General features: G+C 37.5%; 1 protein-coding gene across 22 annotated transcripts in view; it reads left to right on the forward strand.

Moving 5' to 3' along the window:
- mpdz (multiple PDZ domain crumbs cell polarity complex component) overlaps window positions 1-15,447 on the forward strand; it is a 134,522-nt gene that overhangs the window by 38,925 nt on the left and 80,150 nt on the right. For 21 of the 22 annotated variants that reach the window (XM_008103128.3, XM_008103131.3, XM_062971926.1 and 18 more), the window contains exons 9-15: window positions 1,146-1,266; window positions 2,129-2,217; window positions 4,333-4,528; window positions 6,678-6,767; window positions 9,915-9,997; window positions 13,871-14,017; window positions 14,993-15,139. In XM_008103128.3, the coding sequence (XP_008101335.2) occupies window positions 1,146-1,266; window positions 2,129-2,217; window positions 4,333-4,528; window positions 6,678-6,767; window positions 9,915-9,997; window positions 13,871-14,017; window positions 14,993-15,139 (873 nt within the window). The remainder of the gene's footprint in view (window positions 1-1,145; window positions 1,267-2,128; window positions 2,218-4,332; window positions 4,529-6,677; window positions 6,768-9,914; window positions 9,998-13,870; window positions 14,018-14,992; window positions 15,140-15,447) is intronic. The other variant, XM_062971923.1, reaches the window with a different exon arrangement.

Below are 15,447 nucleotides of genomic sequence, written 5' to 3' on the forward strand. Positions count from 1 at the left end.
AGTTCTCTGGCAGGGCTTGTTGGCAACATCACATTTTGGTCACATGGCTGGGTGCCCTGGTGTGACCTCACCAGAAATAACATTGTGGGCAAAACTTAGGCAGAGAACTGATTCTGGTTGGCGGTTAATATGTTGCACATGGGGATGGTGAATCAGACCTGATCTAGCTGTACTTTGAAATCATTGGAACTTTCTGGAAGCTCTGAAGTAAATCCCTCTAGAGTACCTATGTCAAACTCAAGGTCTGGGCTGAATGTGGCCTGCCATGTCATTTTATGTGGCCCTCCAGATGCTGGACTACAACTCCTATATGCCTCATAATTAGATATCATGAGTAGATTCTGATACACTAACAACACGGAGGTTGCAGTTCTGTTTAGTCAGGGTCATGAGGTATGAATTTAGGTACAGATGATGTCTGAGTTGGTATGGCAGATCATCAAAATTGGTATGGCAGATCATCAAAATGAGGGGAGTTGTCAGTCAGTTACATCTAGGGTCACAAATTGGGTAAAAAGGCAATAGCACTTACCACTATGTAAAAATATACATATAGTTGGCCTTCTGTCCACAGATTCTCCATCCATGGATTCAACAGCTCTTTGAAGGCAACCATGAGGCCCTTGATGAAAATGAGTTTGACACCTCTGCTCTTGTGCCTCATTAATGGCTAGATGTAGTGCTTCTGATGTGAATCCAGATGTGCATTGTCTGGAATTCCTACATTATTTGAGGGCAAGTCCACTTTATTTAGGCCACCTAGACACTGACTTGGTGGCTGCTCCCAGGTTTTAGAATTCTTCTAAGCTGGTCTTTTCCCTATACTTCAGCTGGCAGGCAAATACCCTTTCATTCAGACAAGCTTTTGCCAAATAACTGGTTACTGGGAAACAGACTTTCAGTGGGTGGGTGTTACACTTTTTACATTATAATGGCTTTAATTGCTTCTCACCCCACTGGATTTAATTCTTGCTCAGTTAACAAGTTAAGTCTTATTAATTATTTTCAAACTGATAGAAAGTGATGTTGACCAACATTGTGTCATTAACTGAATCATACATAAAGATTTAATTAGTTATTTCCTAGCTCTGAGAAAAGTGGAATATTAACCAACTAACCAACATTTATTGTTCTTTTCATAAAAGAGAGAGGAAGAAACACAAGTTGATACTATTGCAGATGGAAACACCTTTGACGTGACACTTACGAAAAACATCCAAGGATTAGGAATAACTATTGCTGGCTACATTGGAGACAAAACTTCAGGTAACGTCAAAAGTATATATTTGTAGAGATTCTCCCCTTCCTAACCTTTTTTTCTCATTTTGCCGAGATTTTACTTTAGCTTTTCAAATCACAATGTAAATGTTTAAAAATATAGAAATATTAAATATGTGGAGTAACTGTTGTGAGGTTACTCTTTTTGAGTTCCAAAACTGAATTTAATTTTGGTGGCTGGTTTTAATTCATTAGATATGGTTATGGATATTCCTACTTTGATTGTATTTCCAAATGGCAAGGCATTAGACTAAATCACCCTCGTGGTCTCTTCCAACTATGTGATTCTGTAATATTGTTTGGAATCAAGGACTGATGACACCACTATACCCTTTTTCTTTTAAATGCTCACATAACCCAATACCCTTTGGTTCACTTGATCATAGTATTTATAGCATGTGGCCATACGCACCAATACTGAAAAGTACCAGGATAAAAAAATGCATGTTTGGAAATTTATGTTCTGTTTTCCCAAGAAGCCAGACTGATAGCATGTTTGTGTGCCTTCAAGTCACCTGTTGATGTATGGTGGCCCCATTAATTTATAGGACTTCCTTAGGTAAGGGATGCTCAGAGGTGGTTTTGCCAGTTCCTTCTTCTGAAATGTAGCCTACAGCAGCTGTTATTCATTGTATGTGCTTATGTGTTGGAATATAATTTTGACTCATTAATGTGGCTGTTGAGGAAAATGTGACATCAGTGAGATTGCAGATAAAACATTATGCAAAATGTGTTGGGGAGTCATAGTAGAATGTTGGCACACTGTGTTTGTGGACTCATTTCATATAGGCTCACCTAGCAACAGCTGAAATGTAATTTTAATCATTTGACTTCCCCTTTTATTTTGCAGAACCCTCTGGGATTTTTGTGAAGAGTATCACAAAAGGCAGTGCAGTTGAGCATGATGGTAGAATCCAGGTTGGAGACCAAATTATTGCAGTGAGTAATAATGGAGGAGTGCTTTTATTGACTTTTTGGTTTTTTACTGTTACTAGCTTTTTGTTTTACTATCCACTTTAATTGCCTCACTGACATATTGAAAATTAACAAATCACTGAGCCAAGATGGAATGTTTTCATGAGTTTCCAAGCTGAGCTTTATTTTGCTGACCAAAAAGAAAAAAAGAAAGAGTAACCTATTCCAAAGTTTGCTCTCCATATGAAAAACTGGAAAATGGCCACTGTAATGCCACTCTTTAAAATGAGATCAAGAGAGAATCTGGGTCATTAATTTAGGTCATTACAAGCTTGTTAGCTTAACATGTGCTCTGGATAAATTGGTGGAATTGTTAAAGGTCAAATTAACAAGCATATAGAAAGACAAGTCTTAATGGAAGAAGAATCAACATGGCTTTTGCAAAGGTTAAGTCCTGGCTCATCATGTTTTCAGAATTCTTTGAGAGCATTATGAAGCATGTGGCTAGGAATGATCCATTAGAAGACACTGTTGACTTAGACTTTCGCAAAGCTTTTTTACAGTGTTGTTCCGTGATGACTCCTGAGAAAACTGAGTATTCATAGAATAAGAGAAGAAGTCTCCTTGTGTGTTGCTAACTGGGTAAAGAACAAAAAGAAGAAAGCAGGAATAAATTGCCCATTATCACAGTGTAGGGACATAAATATTTGGGTTTCCAAAACATATGTATTGGGACTGGTGCTTTGTGATTTTTTCATAAATCATCTGGGGCTAAGATTGAGTATTGAGATAATCAAATGTTCTGATGACAACAAATTACTTAATGTGGTGGGAAGAAAAAGAGATATCAAAGAGCTAGTGGATGTGGTCTTTAGAAACTGAATGAAAAGTCATTAAATTGGCAGAATAGTACATTTATGGCAGTATGAAGTGATGGATATTGGGGTAGAAATTCCAAACTTTGCCTGATGGGGTCAGAGCTGGCAGCAACCGAGCAGGAAAAGGATCTCTGGGCCTATCTACACTGAGCAGGTTAGCTTGATATCAGTCCGGCCTGGAACAGCCCCAGATCCAAAACATACATGCCGAATCCTGGACTGCTATTCATTCTTTCTGTAAACTATGCATGCCATGTTTATTTATAGGCAGCTGAAATTTATATAACTATAAATGTGTGGTTTGGATTGGCCTCAATTGATGCCTCCAATATTAAGAGAACTTTCGATGCACGTAAAGCTGCAGGGCCAAATCTGAATTGTAAGAAATGTTTCAGGATATAATTCCCATGTAGCTCTTAGAAGTGTAAAGCACTCTTGCAAAACTGAAAAAGGCAAAAACTTCATAATAAACACCCAATACAGGCAGTCCCCGAGTTGCAAACACTTGGCTTACAAATGACTCATAGTTAAGAATGAAGCTGAGACAATAGGAAGTGAGAGAAATCTACTCCTCAGAAGAGAATTCACTCCTTAAATAATTATTATGAGGAAAAGGTGACTTACATACAAATTCAATGTAAGAACAACCTATAAAACCTGTCTTGTTCATAACTTGGGGACTGCTTGCATCTGATTTAAGATAACAATTCTATTTTCTGTGCACATCTTCTAAAAAATGGTTCCTTATAATTTCAAAATCTGAGTTGCCTCATACAGTCAATTTGGCATGGGCTGAATGGTCAAATTGCAGTTGATGAAACAATATTTGCCACAGAGTTCTAACTGCTGACGTTGTTGGCAAAATACTACCCTTTTTATAAAGTAAGAAGCCAATACTGTCAATTTAGACAGAGGTGCTAGAAATGAAGTAGTACAGTTGGTTAGCACGCAGTCACTTATAACACCATACTTTTTGTCCAAGAGTATCAACCAAACGGAAGCTGTAATACAAAATGTTTATGGATACTGTTCCTTTTGCTCTTAGACCATATTTATATAAATGGTATAAGTGGAATGTATTTTTCCTGGGATGTAAATAATCAAACACAGTAAAGCAAAAGAGAAAACATCTTAGCCGCTGGAGATCAAATCAGATCTGACATTTTGAAACCAGCTAAAGAGAAGTTTGGCTCATTTTACTGATACCATTTTTGTATCCTACAGTGACCTACTGAAAATTAACATAAGTGTAATTCTTTAGGTGGATGGAACAAATCTTCAGGGTTTTACCAACCAGCAAGCAGTTGAAGTTTTGCGGCGCACTGGCCAGACAGTTGGACTCACATTGGTCAGAAGAGGCCTCAAACAGGAAATTCACATTCGGCCTCATGAGGACTTCAGTGGTGCTGTTGAAAAGGATTTAATTTTTCAAACGATGGATATTGGCACAGGCAAAGGTAGTTGTAACTGGATTTGATTCAAATTGTTGAATTTTCTTTTCTTTTCTCCAACATGTAAAATTGGGGGAAATGAACCAAATTCACCCTCAGAGTCTATATTCTATTTACATTGCAATTCATACAAGATTTTCCTATTTAAGAAAGCTCTGCCCTGGTCTAGTTTTTATTTTGTTTTCTCTGATGCTTAGAGCCAAAGAAAGTGTCAGTAGAGAGTTTGGTATTTAAGAGGTCAGGCAAAAACATCTAAGAAAAGGAAAAGAACACTGGAGATCATTCTGATGTCCAAAGTTCAAATCCTGGTTCTGGACCAGTAGAGCTGCAGGGAAGGTGCCAAATTTGTAGGTCCCAATGGGAGAGAACCAGGAGTTAAATGTTGAGCACATAGTACTGTGACTAAGGATGTGGGGGCAGAGCTAGAGGGTTTTATAGGTTCTTATTTCCTTTCTCTTCAACGTCCTCTTAAACATCACTTGTGCAGTATTAGCATTGCTGGCTGCTTTTGGTCTGCATAGGAATTTTCTCTAGGAGCCCCCCCCCCCGCCCCCACAGTGTATCTTGGGAAATTAGCTTATTGGCTTATGGTGGTCTGCAAATAGACAGTCACCTGGCAAGTAGTAGTAGTAGTAGTAGTAGTAGTAGTAGTAGTAATATAAGATTATTTTGTATACCCCTGACACTTGCTTGATGAAGGAAAGAAGTCTGAAACTTCCTCTGTAGGTCACAGGGTATGGGAAAGGAGACTACCATTAAGGACTGGGCCTGGAAGACTGCACCCTCATTTTAAGTCACAAGATCTGGGGGATAGATTCCCAGATTTGTCTTCCAGCAATGGGCCATCCAGGGAGCAACTCCGTTATTGGATTGTCCTTGGGGTTCTGGTTTTCACTGAGGAGAAAGTCTAGTGGATACACCCTGTTCTCACTTGCTCCTCACATAGTTTAACACAGTTTAATAGATTAATGAAGTGGCCCTTATCCACCAATCTCATGGTAGGTCAGCCTTTTGAAGATAGGTAATATCTCAGTGGAAAGGAACATTCTTTTCTCAAAGGGTGAGACAGGTTTGATCCTAAGAATGTTTAGTAATTTTTTATTACGTAACAAGGGTAGAAAATCTCCCCCAAAACCTTGAAATGCATTACTAGAATGCATTTCATACATTTAAATTGCTTACCCATTAAAAACAACCTTATGGTTATTTGTAAAAGAATGGAGAAGAAGAATAACACAGAAACATGCCGGGTCACAATAATTATGTTGCTAGCCTAAAATCGGAGATTTAGGCTGGAAACTTGTATATATCCTTTTGATAACAATGGAATATCATTATAAGAGTGATATGTTTGGAGAGTGACTTTTTCTTTGAAAGTTTTGCCTATGAAATGATAACTGTTACTGGAATCCGAGGAAGCCCCTACACCAGTGGTTCTCAACCTGGGGTCCCCAGATGTTTTTGGCCTATAACTCCCAGAAATCCCAGTAAGTCCCAGAATTAAAAGACATAGTAAAACAGTATCACTGTTCAATACATTAAAATGAATATTTTTATATTTACGATTCACAAAGGCCAAACTTTGCTGACAGGCTTCCTTCTCTTTTTGAATAAAAATGTGAGTCCTGTGTATTATAGAACAATCAGCACAGTTTACTCACCAGTTTTATGCATCCACAGTCTTCAAACACACAGCCTTGCTGTTGAAGAATGTCAGTCGAATGGAGTGTAAATGTTGAAACACAGAATGATCGTTAGTGGGTCTAATTTCTAGCATATCTGGAATATTTAATAGAAGTCAAACTTATATTGTTACATGTGACAGGTATTGTGATAGAAAGGACTGTTGATTAGGGTGTAATTAGCAACCTACATGTCTGCTCAAAAGTGTTCAGTTCTATTGACTTTAACAAGTATGGGATTGTAACCGTATTATATAAAGGTCTCTTCTATATCCCAGCCTTTCCTGTAAATTAAATATTATTTACTTTATTATGTATGTATGCACACACATAGTACTTTAGTTGGAAAAAAAGCACATCTTCAGTCTGAAACAGGAGCCCTTATTCAGTGAGAGCAGGGATGCACATAACTTTTGTTTTTGTAGAGCAGTGTTTTGCCCAGAGCTGCTGAGGGTATTCTTCTTCTTTTCCAGAAAGCTGTGAAAGAGAGCAGGAATCTCCATTACTGTCATGCAGTACCAGTGTGGTTCACATTGGAGAAGACATTAGTCCACAACAACCAGGTCCGAGTTAATAATAATTTGTAGTAGCATACATCTTTTTCCTGTGGAACACACTGGCTTACATTTTTGACTTTGACTTTTCTTTCTTCTATCTCCATTTTTGTATGTTCTCAAAAGTTGTTCCTCTGTCCCCAAAACCTATGGAAAGGTGTTTGAGGTGTAAGGCATAAATACATATTCTAAGGGAAATTCTGAAGTTATTTCTAAAAAAAAAATAGATATTTTCCTTTGGAATAAATAGTGTGCACATTATCCAGAGATTATATTTAAATAATAATAAAGCAGAGGAACAATTTCAAAAATATTAACATGCATCTCCACTACATACTAATTTATTAAATTTGATCTTCTCTATGATAGGCTTTTCTACTTTATTCTTGAGACATTCTACCTTTGCATCTTGGATGTTGTAACACTTAGGCATAACATTGCTTCCATTTAACAATAGCAGCCATTCTCTTTATTTACATCTATACTCATTGGCTATATTTTCTAGGAGAGTTTGTCCTAAACACTTTGATTGTACTGATTTTGATGTTATCTCTCTTCATCTTGTAGTGCATTTAATAGGTTAAAGCTTACTAAAACATTCTTATTCTGTATTGCATCTGTTTTGAATGTTAAATATGGGATGTCAAAATGTTTGTATGTTATATTTTTGACATACATTTTCCAGTAGTGGTGAAGTTTTATTCCTACAGTGACATTACACGCCTAAAAGTTGGGAGACTGTAAAAAAAGTGGGAGACTGTGTAAAATTGTGATTTTGTCTTTCAGTCATCTACAAGCTAAAAATTAATAACTGTTAGTACTGAAAATTGTCATTTTTATGGCTGTGAATTACTTTGTGGGGCCAGGTGCCAGTTTTCTTCCTTTTGACCCACCTCTCTTTGTCAGAGAAGGCATTTTCACAGTTTCTTTAGGAATGTTTCCCCATTTTTAAGAGTTTTCCTCTGCAGTTTGTGGGTAAAAATACACATAAATTGTGCCTTTTAAAAAGAAAAAGTGGTTCTGGGTCCCAACAGCTGCAAAAATGACAATGTGTAGCACACAAGGCTCATTTTGCCCTTATATTATTAGATGGTATTTAAACACACTAAACAATTTTCATTTCAGTGATATTTAAATACTTTACTAATATATTGCCTGAGAATGAGACTTTTAAGTTTTGTAGCAGCATCATAGCTCAGTATGAGGAGAAATATATGTCACATTGAAGGCATTGGAAAACCTCACATAGTTTTTTAATGGAACCATATTCATACACTTAAGGATCCACATATAACTGGTTGCAGTAATCCATGTCTTTACTTTTAAAATAAGTGCTGAATGTAATACATGGGCTTCTTATGTGAAGTACCACCAAGTGTTTACATATATGGGGACTGTTACATATATATCATATACTTAAACATAAGTTGTAATAGTTTTTTTTTCCTTTTTCTTCTCTAGCATGTTAATCATGCCATCCTTTTTTCTTTTTATTGTTTTTAGTTCTGCAGTAAGTACATTAAATTATTTGGTATTATTGCCTTGCTTTGTTTCTTGCTGCATTTGTTCACTGTCCTGCTGTATTTTCTGAAAAACCTTCACACTGTCTTACTACTAGGTTTCAGGAGGGTACTTCTGTTTTTAGATGAGCTACATTTCACAGAAGTGTACATTATTTCATGAAATTGTGTTCTTTCACTGCCCTCTAGGGACAATGTCTTAATAGTACTGTCTGAAATTGAAGTCAGAGATTTTGAGTGGCAAAATCTTAAGTTATTCATTTATAAAGAGAAATGTGGATTTTTGAAAAAAGAGAAACCATTTTAAAATACAAGTGTATTTCTTTTACTCAGCAAAGCACCAATTCTAAAGTCTATTAACATTACTAGGAAGGTTTTGGATGATGTGACTACAGCTTGTGTACTAGATTTGCATTTTCTGCTATGATGTAAAAACTGAATATATACCAGTACTTAGTTGTACTATGGTTTATTGTATATATGTGAAACATTAGTTATATTTTTAGAAATGAAAGCAAGAATCTTGTTCATAGCTTTGAGCGAGGGGAGGTGGAAGCTGAAAATTCATTACATTCTGAGCATCCCTTGTCCAAAATTTCAGAATCTGAAAAATTGTTCATGTGGGTGGCTGAGATAATTACACCTTTGCCTTCTGATGGTTCAAATTTGTTACATGCAAAAAATATTTAAAATATTTCTTTTCCAGCTATGGGTATAAGATATATATAAAACATACATTACTTTCATGTTTGAACTTGGGTCCCGTCCTCAAGATATTTCCATTATGTATGTATATGCAAATGAAGATATTCCAAAAGAAAAACTGGTCTCAAGCATTTCAAATAAGGGATACTCAACCTGTTGTACTTTCCTTTCAATTCCAGCTCTTTATAGAAAGAGAAAAATATATGTACCTTGTATTTTTAAAGCATTGGAGCATTGTAAGATGGCAGATTAATAAAAAGTAATTTGGGGAACAGTTGTAGCAAAGGAAGACAGAAGGTGCACATAATTTCTGTATTCAGGGGAAGAGGAAGGTGCAGCAGAGGGTAGCCAGAGAGAAACCTAGTTATTCAGGAAGCTGGCTGAGCACAATTAGCATTCTTTGGAAGAGAGGAGATGAAAGAAGATCCTTGAGGTAATGCAGCTCTGAACTGAATAGCCGGAGTAAGTGCAAAAAGGCTTATCCTTGAGGTGATGCAGCTCTGAACTGAATAGCAGGTGGAATTCTGAACTGAATAGTGCTAAAAGGCTGTTTAAGGTTGTTTCCAATACAAGGGATGCCAAATGAGATTTAAGGAGTTCTCCTTAATATAGTCTCACCACAACCTGCTCATCTGGTGTGAGTGATTTTGAAAAGAACTACTCTGAAAGAACAAAAAAAGTTATGAACTGTACTTGAATGCAGTATATCAGAATAGTTCCACTTCTGTTGAGATTTCTATTTTTAATTTTCATTTTTTGAAGAATGAAATCAGAAAAGGATAGATCCTGTGTGTTCACGACACTGCCTTTTTTTTTTTATAAACTGTGACAAATGCTAAATGGATGCAAATTCTAGCACATCCTATTTATGACATGATGGTAGGAATGTTACATTTTTTCCTGTAGTTAACTATAATATCCCATTTTTTAGGTTTTCAGATAAATTCCACAGATGAAGAAATGCCATTACATAACAAATGGCAGACAATTTTGGGGACAAATTATGAAGTTGTGGTAGGTAAACTCAATACCTTGCTGTTTAACTCCCCCCAAACCCTATTTATTCAATGTTTTCCCTCTTTTCTTTTCTCAAGTTTATTGTATTTGTGTTATTTAAGATTGTATTTTGTAAATTAAAAACCATAAAATGCTGTCTTATGGAAACTTTAGAAACAATAAGGTGATATGTAAAGCAATCTAGGCATATTATAAATAAAACACTTGTTTGTTGCAAGCTTCTCCGAGTCACTTCGGGGAGAGAGAGCAGGATATAAATAAAGCTTTGTTGTTGTTGTTGTTGTTGTTCCTTGAAACTCCCTAGATTGAAACCATTTTGGAATTGTGTAAACAATGCCTCATGTGTTAAATATATAAACATGTTTTCATCACTGCTCTATACCATTTGAATGTGTGGTAAGGAGACAGAGTTCCTTAGATAAAGGTAAAGGTAAAACCCCCAGTCATGTCCGACTCTGGGGGTTGGTGCTCATCTCAATTTTTAATCCAAAGAGCCGGCATTGTCCATAGACATCTCCTAGGTCAAGTGGCCAATATGACTGCATGGAGCGCCGTTACCTTCCTGCAGAAGTGGTACCTATTGATCTACTCACATTTACATGTTTTTGAACTGTTAGGTTGGCAGAAACTGGGGCTAATAGCAAGAGCTCACTCCGCTTCCCGGGTTCGAACCACCAACCTTTTGGTCAGCAAGTTCAGCAGTTCAACGGTTTTATCTGCTGCACCACCAGGGGCTCCACAGAGTTCCTTACATAGTTTATATACAATAAATGCTTCAAACATAAGCTTTCCACAGTGATAAAATAATGAAGAAACATTACACCAGTCCCATACTAGATATAATATCAGCCATGCAATTAGCCATCTTATGTACTTGGTACTGGTAGCCTTTGAAAACAAGGAATGGCATGGATTTGCCATAGAGAAGCAAAATCACTCTGTCCCTTTTTCACCAGTGCACTTAATGCTCTACTATTAGCTAATGGGAGAGATGGCTTCCTGACTTTTGTATCCAGCAAGAAAATATAGGCTTCCAGTTTCCCTTGGCTTAAGGTGTTTTTCTGCCATGGGTGAAAGGCAATATCATGTGTCTCCTTTCTATGTGCAGAAGCTAATCAATGGACAGTTGAATCTGACTGCCACTCTGGTGGTGGTAGTAGAGATGTGAAGGTTCCAAAGGGAAAAGCTGTGGTTGTTGGAAGCTGGAGACATAGGGAACATAAAGGATTCTTGAATGCCTTGGAAGATTTGTTGGTCCATAGGGCTGATGATTTAATCTAGTTTTTGGTTTCACAATGGATCAATAAAATGAAAGGACCATTGAAACAGTTGTTGCCAAATATCCAATCTGGTGTTGTGAAGCCAGCCATTCCTTGGTTTATAGAAGCTCTGAAACAGATTGGGCAAAGCCAGAGTGAGGTAGCATAGGGCACGGAACAAGTGTGATTAAATATCAGTGAGGATTTTTCAATGTGAGGATGTGCCAATCGTGTGTCAATGACATTAGCCAACACCCTCCCCCCCCCCCCAAATCTTATTATGTTTCTACTGTTTTTCAAAGGGCTTTAGGGCAATTGGGATAGGGTTCAGCGATTGTAGGAGTGGAACCCTTGCATGCATACTATGATAAATGTGTTAGGAAGATAATGGTTCCTTTGTGTTCCTACTTTAATGGCACAGTTATCACAGACATTGAGTCCAGTGTGCTATCTGGTCAGTTATCATGGGTTCACATTCATTTGCTGCAGCCTGATGGTGTGGACAAGACAAATGAATCAGTTCATCCCATCACATAGAAACTAGATCCTTTCTTCCTCTCTTGGCTGATAAAATCTGCCAGAAATTCATTTATTGGCTGGGTTTAGGAGTTGGTAAATGCTTCACTATGTCATGAAGAGAACCACTACCCTATTTCTATTTCCCCTTTTTGTGCAAGGTACTTGAATATGTGGTGGTTTGGAAACTTTAGATGTTCTTGGGGGAAATGGAATAGCTGAACTTATTCTAGGCTGCTTCCAGCTGAGGGCATGGTACTGAAATTGTCTTGGTTCCCTAATTTATAACCTACATTGGGTGAAAGGCAGGGTCTATCCTTCCTTAAGGGCTTTAGGACTGCTTTTTGCTTTGTGACAGTTTCATCTTATTCCAGACATGGGCAAACATCGGCCCTCCAGGTGTTTTGGACTTCAACTACCGCAATTCGTAACAGCCCACTGGATATTAATAATTGTGAGAGTTGAAGTCCAAAACACCTGGAGGGCTGAAGTTTGCCCATGCCTGTCTTATTCCATCATCATGTGATTCTGGCTGCCAACATTATATGATTCCTCAGTTCTGTGCAATGCTTTTTCTTGGTGGCTTTCTCAAAATGGGCAAAACTATACCCATATTGGGGTTGTGTGGTTTCCTGGCAGTATGGTTGTGTTCTAGCCACATTTTCTCCTGATGTTTCACCTGCATCAGTGGCTGGCATCTTCAGAAGAGGTGAAATGTCAGAAGAAAATGCAGCTAGAACACAGCCATATAGCCCAGAAACCACACAACAACCCATTGATTCCAGCTGTGAAAACCTTCGACAATACATATACCCATGTTGTTGACTGTGTTTTTTGGAAAGAAAATACAACTTTTTAGTAAGTCTACCTGCTCTTGTCATATGATGATTAGCCTAAATAATGTTAAAAGTTCAGTATTACTTCGTAAGCCCCCCATACCCCAGTAAATAAAGGAATTTTAAAGGTTGACCTTTTCCCATGTGATCTTGCACATTCACTGGATGAAAAACAGCATCTCTGTTTCGTATCTGGCTGCCATTTTAAGTAACAGATACTTTTCATTTGTGTTGTGGCAGGTTGTGAAACACCGGATCTAAGAAGTTTAACTAGTTTCTTTTTCACTGGTGTTTTAAATTGTTTTGGTGTGTTTTGGGGCTGGTTTAGTTTTTCTCCCCCTTTGAGTTCTTGATATTGGTTGCTGATTTCTCTGTGTTTATTACTTGTAGTTGATTGCTTTGTAGGACTTCAGTCAAAAGTGCCCAGAAGATGTTCAGTATACATCACAATAAAGTTTGTGCTAAATATCCAATGCATCCTATTTAACTAGGTATTGGTTACTTCTGTTTGAGGCGAAGAATACTTGTTGTCTAGTTCCTGTGACACATTTTAGAATTTATATCAAGTTCTGTGCTCCAGGCAATCCAGAGTTTGTATTTGCTGTGATGCCGTGAACATACATATGACATTCAGGGGAGGGACAATTTACATCTCCAATTCATTGAATAGTACAGCTGTTCCTACACCTGGGGATTAGTAAACTTTAGAGGATTATATAGCCAGGGGCGCATCTTGTGCATGCTTGACTGCTCCCAGAGGGTGACAGCCGGTGTGCATGCAGTAGGAATCCTGGGCTTGTACATTGCATTGGAGACATTTCCGCTTTAGAATACTGTATTTGCTACCCATTGTTTCTGTAGCACTCACAAAGGCTGACTTCTGGTGTAACAGGAAGTGCGGGACCTTTGATTGTGTCATTTGTTCCATTTATCTTACACTTTCTCTGACTACCTTTCATCTCTCAGGCAGCTGGAGCTACAGCATCTGTTACCCTTTGCAAAAGAGAATAGGAAGTTACAGCTGGCTGCTCCCTTTCAGCTTACATTGTGATTCCATCTTGTTTTGATGTGAGAAATCAATGAGCGCGGGTGATGTTTGAAAGGAGGCAACTTGTAGCTTAGAAGAAGAGCATCTGTGGCAAAATGTTATGGTTAACTGCTTTTAAGTCTACTGTTCCTTTGTATATCAGTCTGAGTTCAGTTTTTAAAACAACCAGTTCTTTAGTGTTCTAAAGATTCATTATTTTTCCCCTTTCTAGGTAGCTCACGTGAACAAGTTTAGTGAAAGCAGCGGACTGGGGATAAGCTTAGAAGCTACAGTGGGACATCATTTCATCCGATCTGTTTTACCAGAAGGGCCAGTTGGAAGATGTGGCAAGCTGTTCAGTGGAGATGAATTGCTGGAAGTATGAATAATTTCTGCCTTGTGTAGTCTCACTTCTTAAAGGAGATTTTTTCTCCTTTAATAATGGTCCCCTTTGTAAAATTAGCACATATAGAATGAGATAGACCTCAGTTAAAAAACCTTTATTACTTTAATAGACAATTTGGTTCCAGAAGCAGAAATATCATAGGAAGTATAAAGTTAGATTCCTATATTGCACAAAGCAGCAGTTCAATATATTTCTGCAACCCTTTTATTCAAAACATAACAATATGCACATGTAAAATCGAACCATCAGGTAAGGCTTGCATAAGTAAACAAAAAGTGTTTTGAACTTTCTAGACATCTTGAACTTTATTACACTTCATTACATATTTATTGCAGACAGACCATTGCAACAACACTGAAAGTCTGTGTTTCTCCAGCTTTCCTTCACTATTTTCCCAGTGCGGCAAAACACATCCTTCTAGTAAGAGGATAAGGAGGAAAGAGGGGCCTATGAGAGAAGAAAAAGACTTTGTAAAAAAGGGTTTCTTTGTTAGGGGCTTTGTTAACTGAGATATGTTCATATTGCATATTTTGAAGAAGATACTTCTAGCAATGGTCAATATTTCTTTCAACTAGAGCAGAACAACCAGAACATAAATAATTGTCAAATGATAAGTCAATATTTATATAGACCAGTGTACTGTGATTGGGAGTAGCATTTTATTTTGACACCGGTGAATTTATTAACTATGAAAACATGATTTATATGTGGAATTTATTCACAAAACTTGTCTCATTCATTGGGTATATGAGATGGTAATAATATTTTTATTGACTTTGAATTTCCAAGAAATGTTTGAACATTGCAACTTGCTTTGCTATAGTACTATTTCTCCAGTGAATTCAGGGCACATACACGTGTGATCTTACTGTGGTACATACCATATTTTAATATGTTACATTCATTGTTTGCTTTCTTGTTTTTGTAAAATGTATCTTCTCTTGGCAGGTAAATGGAATATCCTTGCTTGGAGAAAACCATAAGGATGTGGTAAATATTTTAAAAGAGCTGCCCATCAAAGTCACAATGGTTTGCTGCCGTACAGCTCCACCTGCAAAGCACTCAGTCTTGGAGGAGTCTCATATGATGGAACAGGTAACATTGTGTCAAAGACTGCATGTATCAGGATGCACAAACTGTAGTTGGTGTGGTCACTGAGATGCTTGTCCATGCAATACTGTCTTGAATTTTTTCTCTTAACTGGTCTGTTCCTAGCCCTCCAATGTAATGTAAGAAATGTAAGAAAGCTAGGAATCCTCACCCTCTTTTGCCATTTAATCTTGCCTAGTGCTTCATACTGTGCTTATTTCGAAGCAGACAGGTTTTCCTGTCTAGTAGAAAATCAGTGCTTTGACCATGCTTCTTAGTTGAGGGAATATGGGGTTTTCCAATACGGATTTGCA

This window comes from Anolis carolinensis, chromosome 2 (genome assembly GCF_035594765.1).
Source record: "Anolis carolinensis isolate JA03-04 chromosome 2, rAnoCar3.1.pri, whole genome shotgun sequence".
NCBI lineage: Eukaryota > Metazoa > Chordata > Lepidosauria > Squamata > Dactyloidae > Anolis > Anolis carolinensis.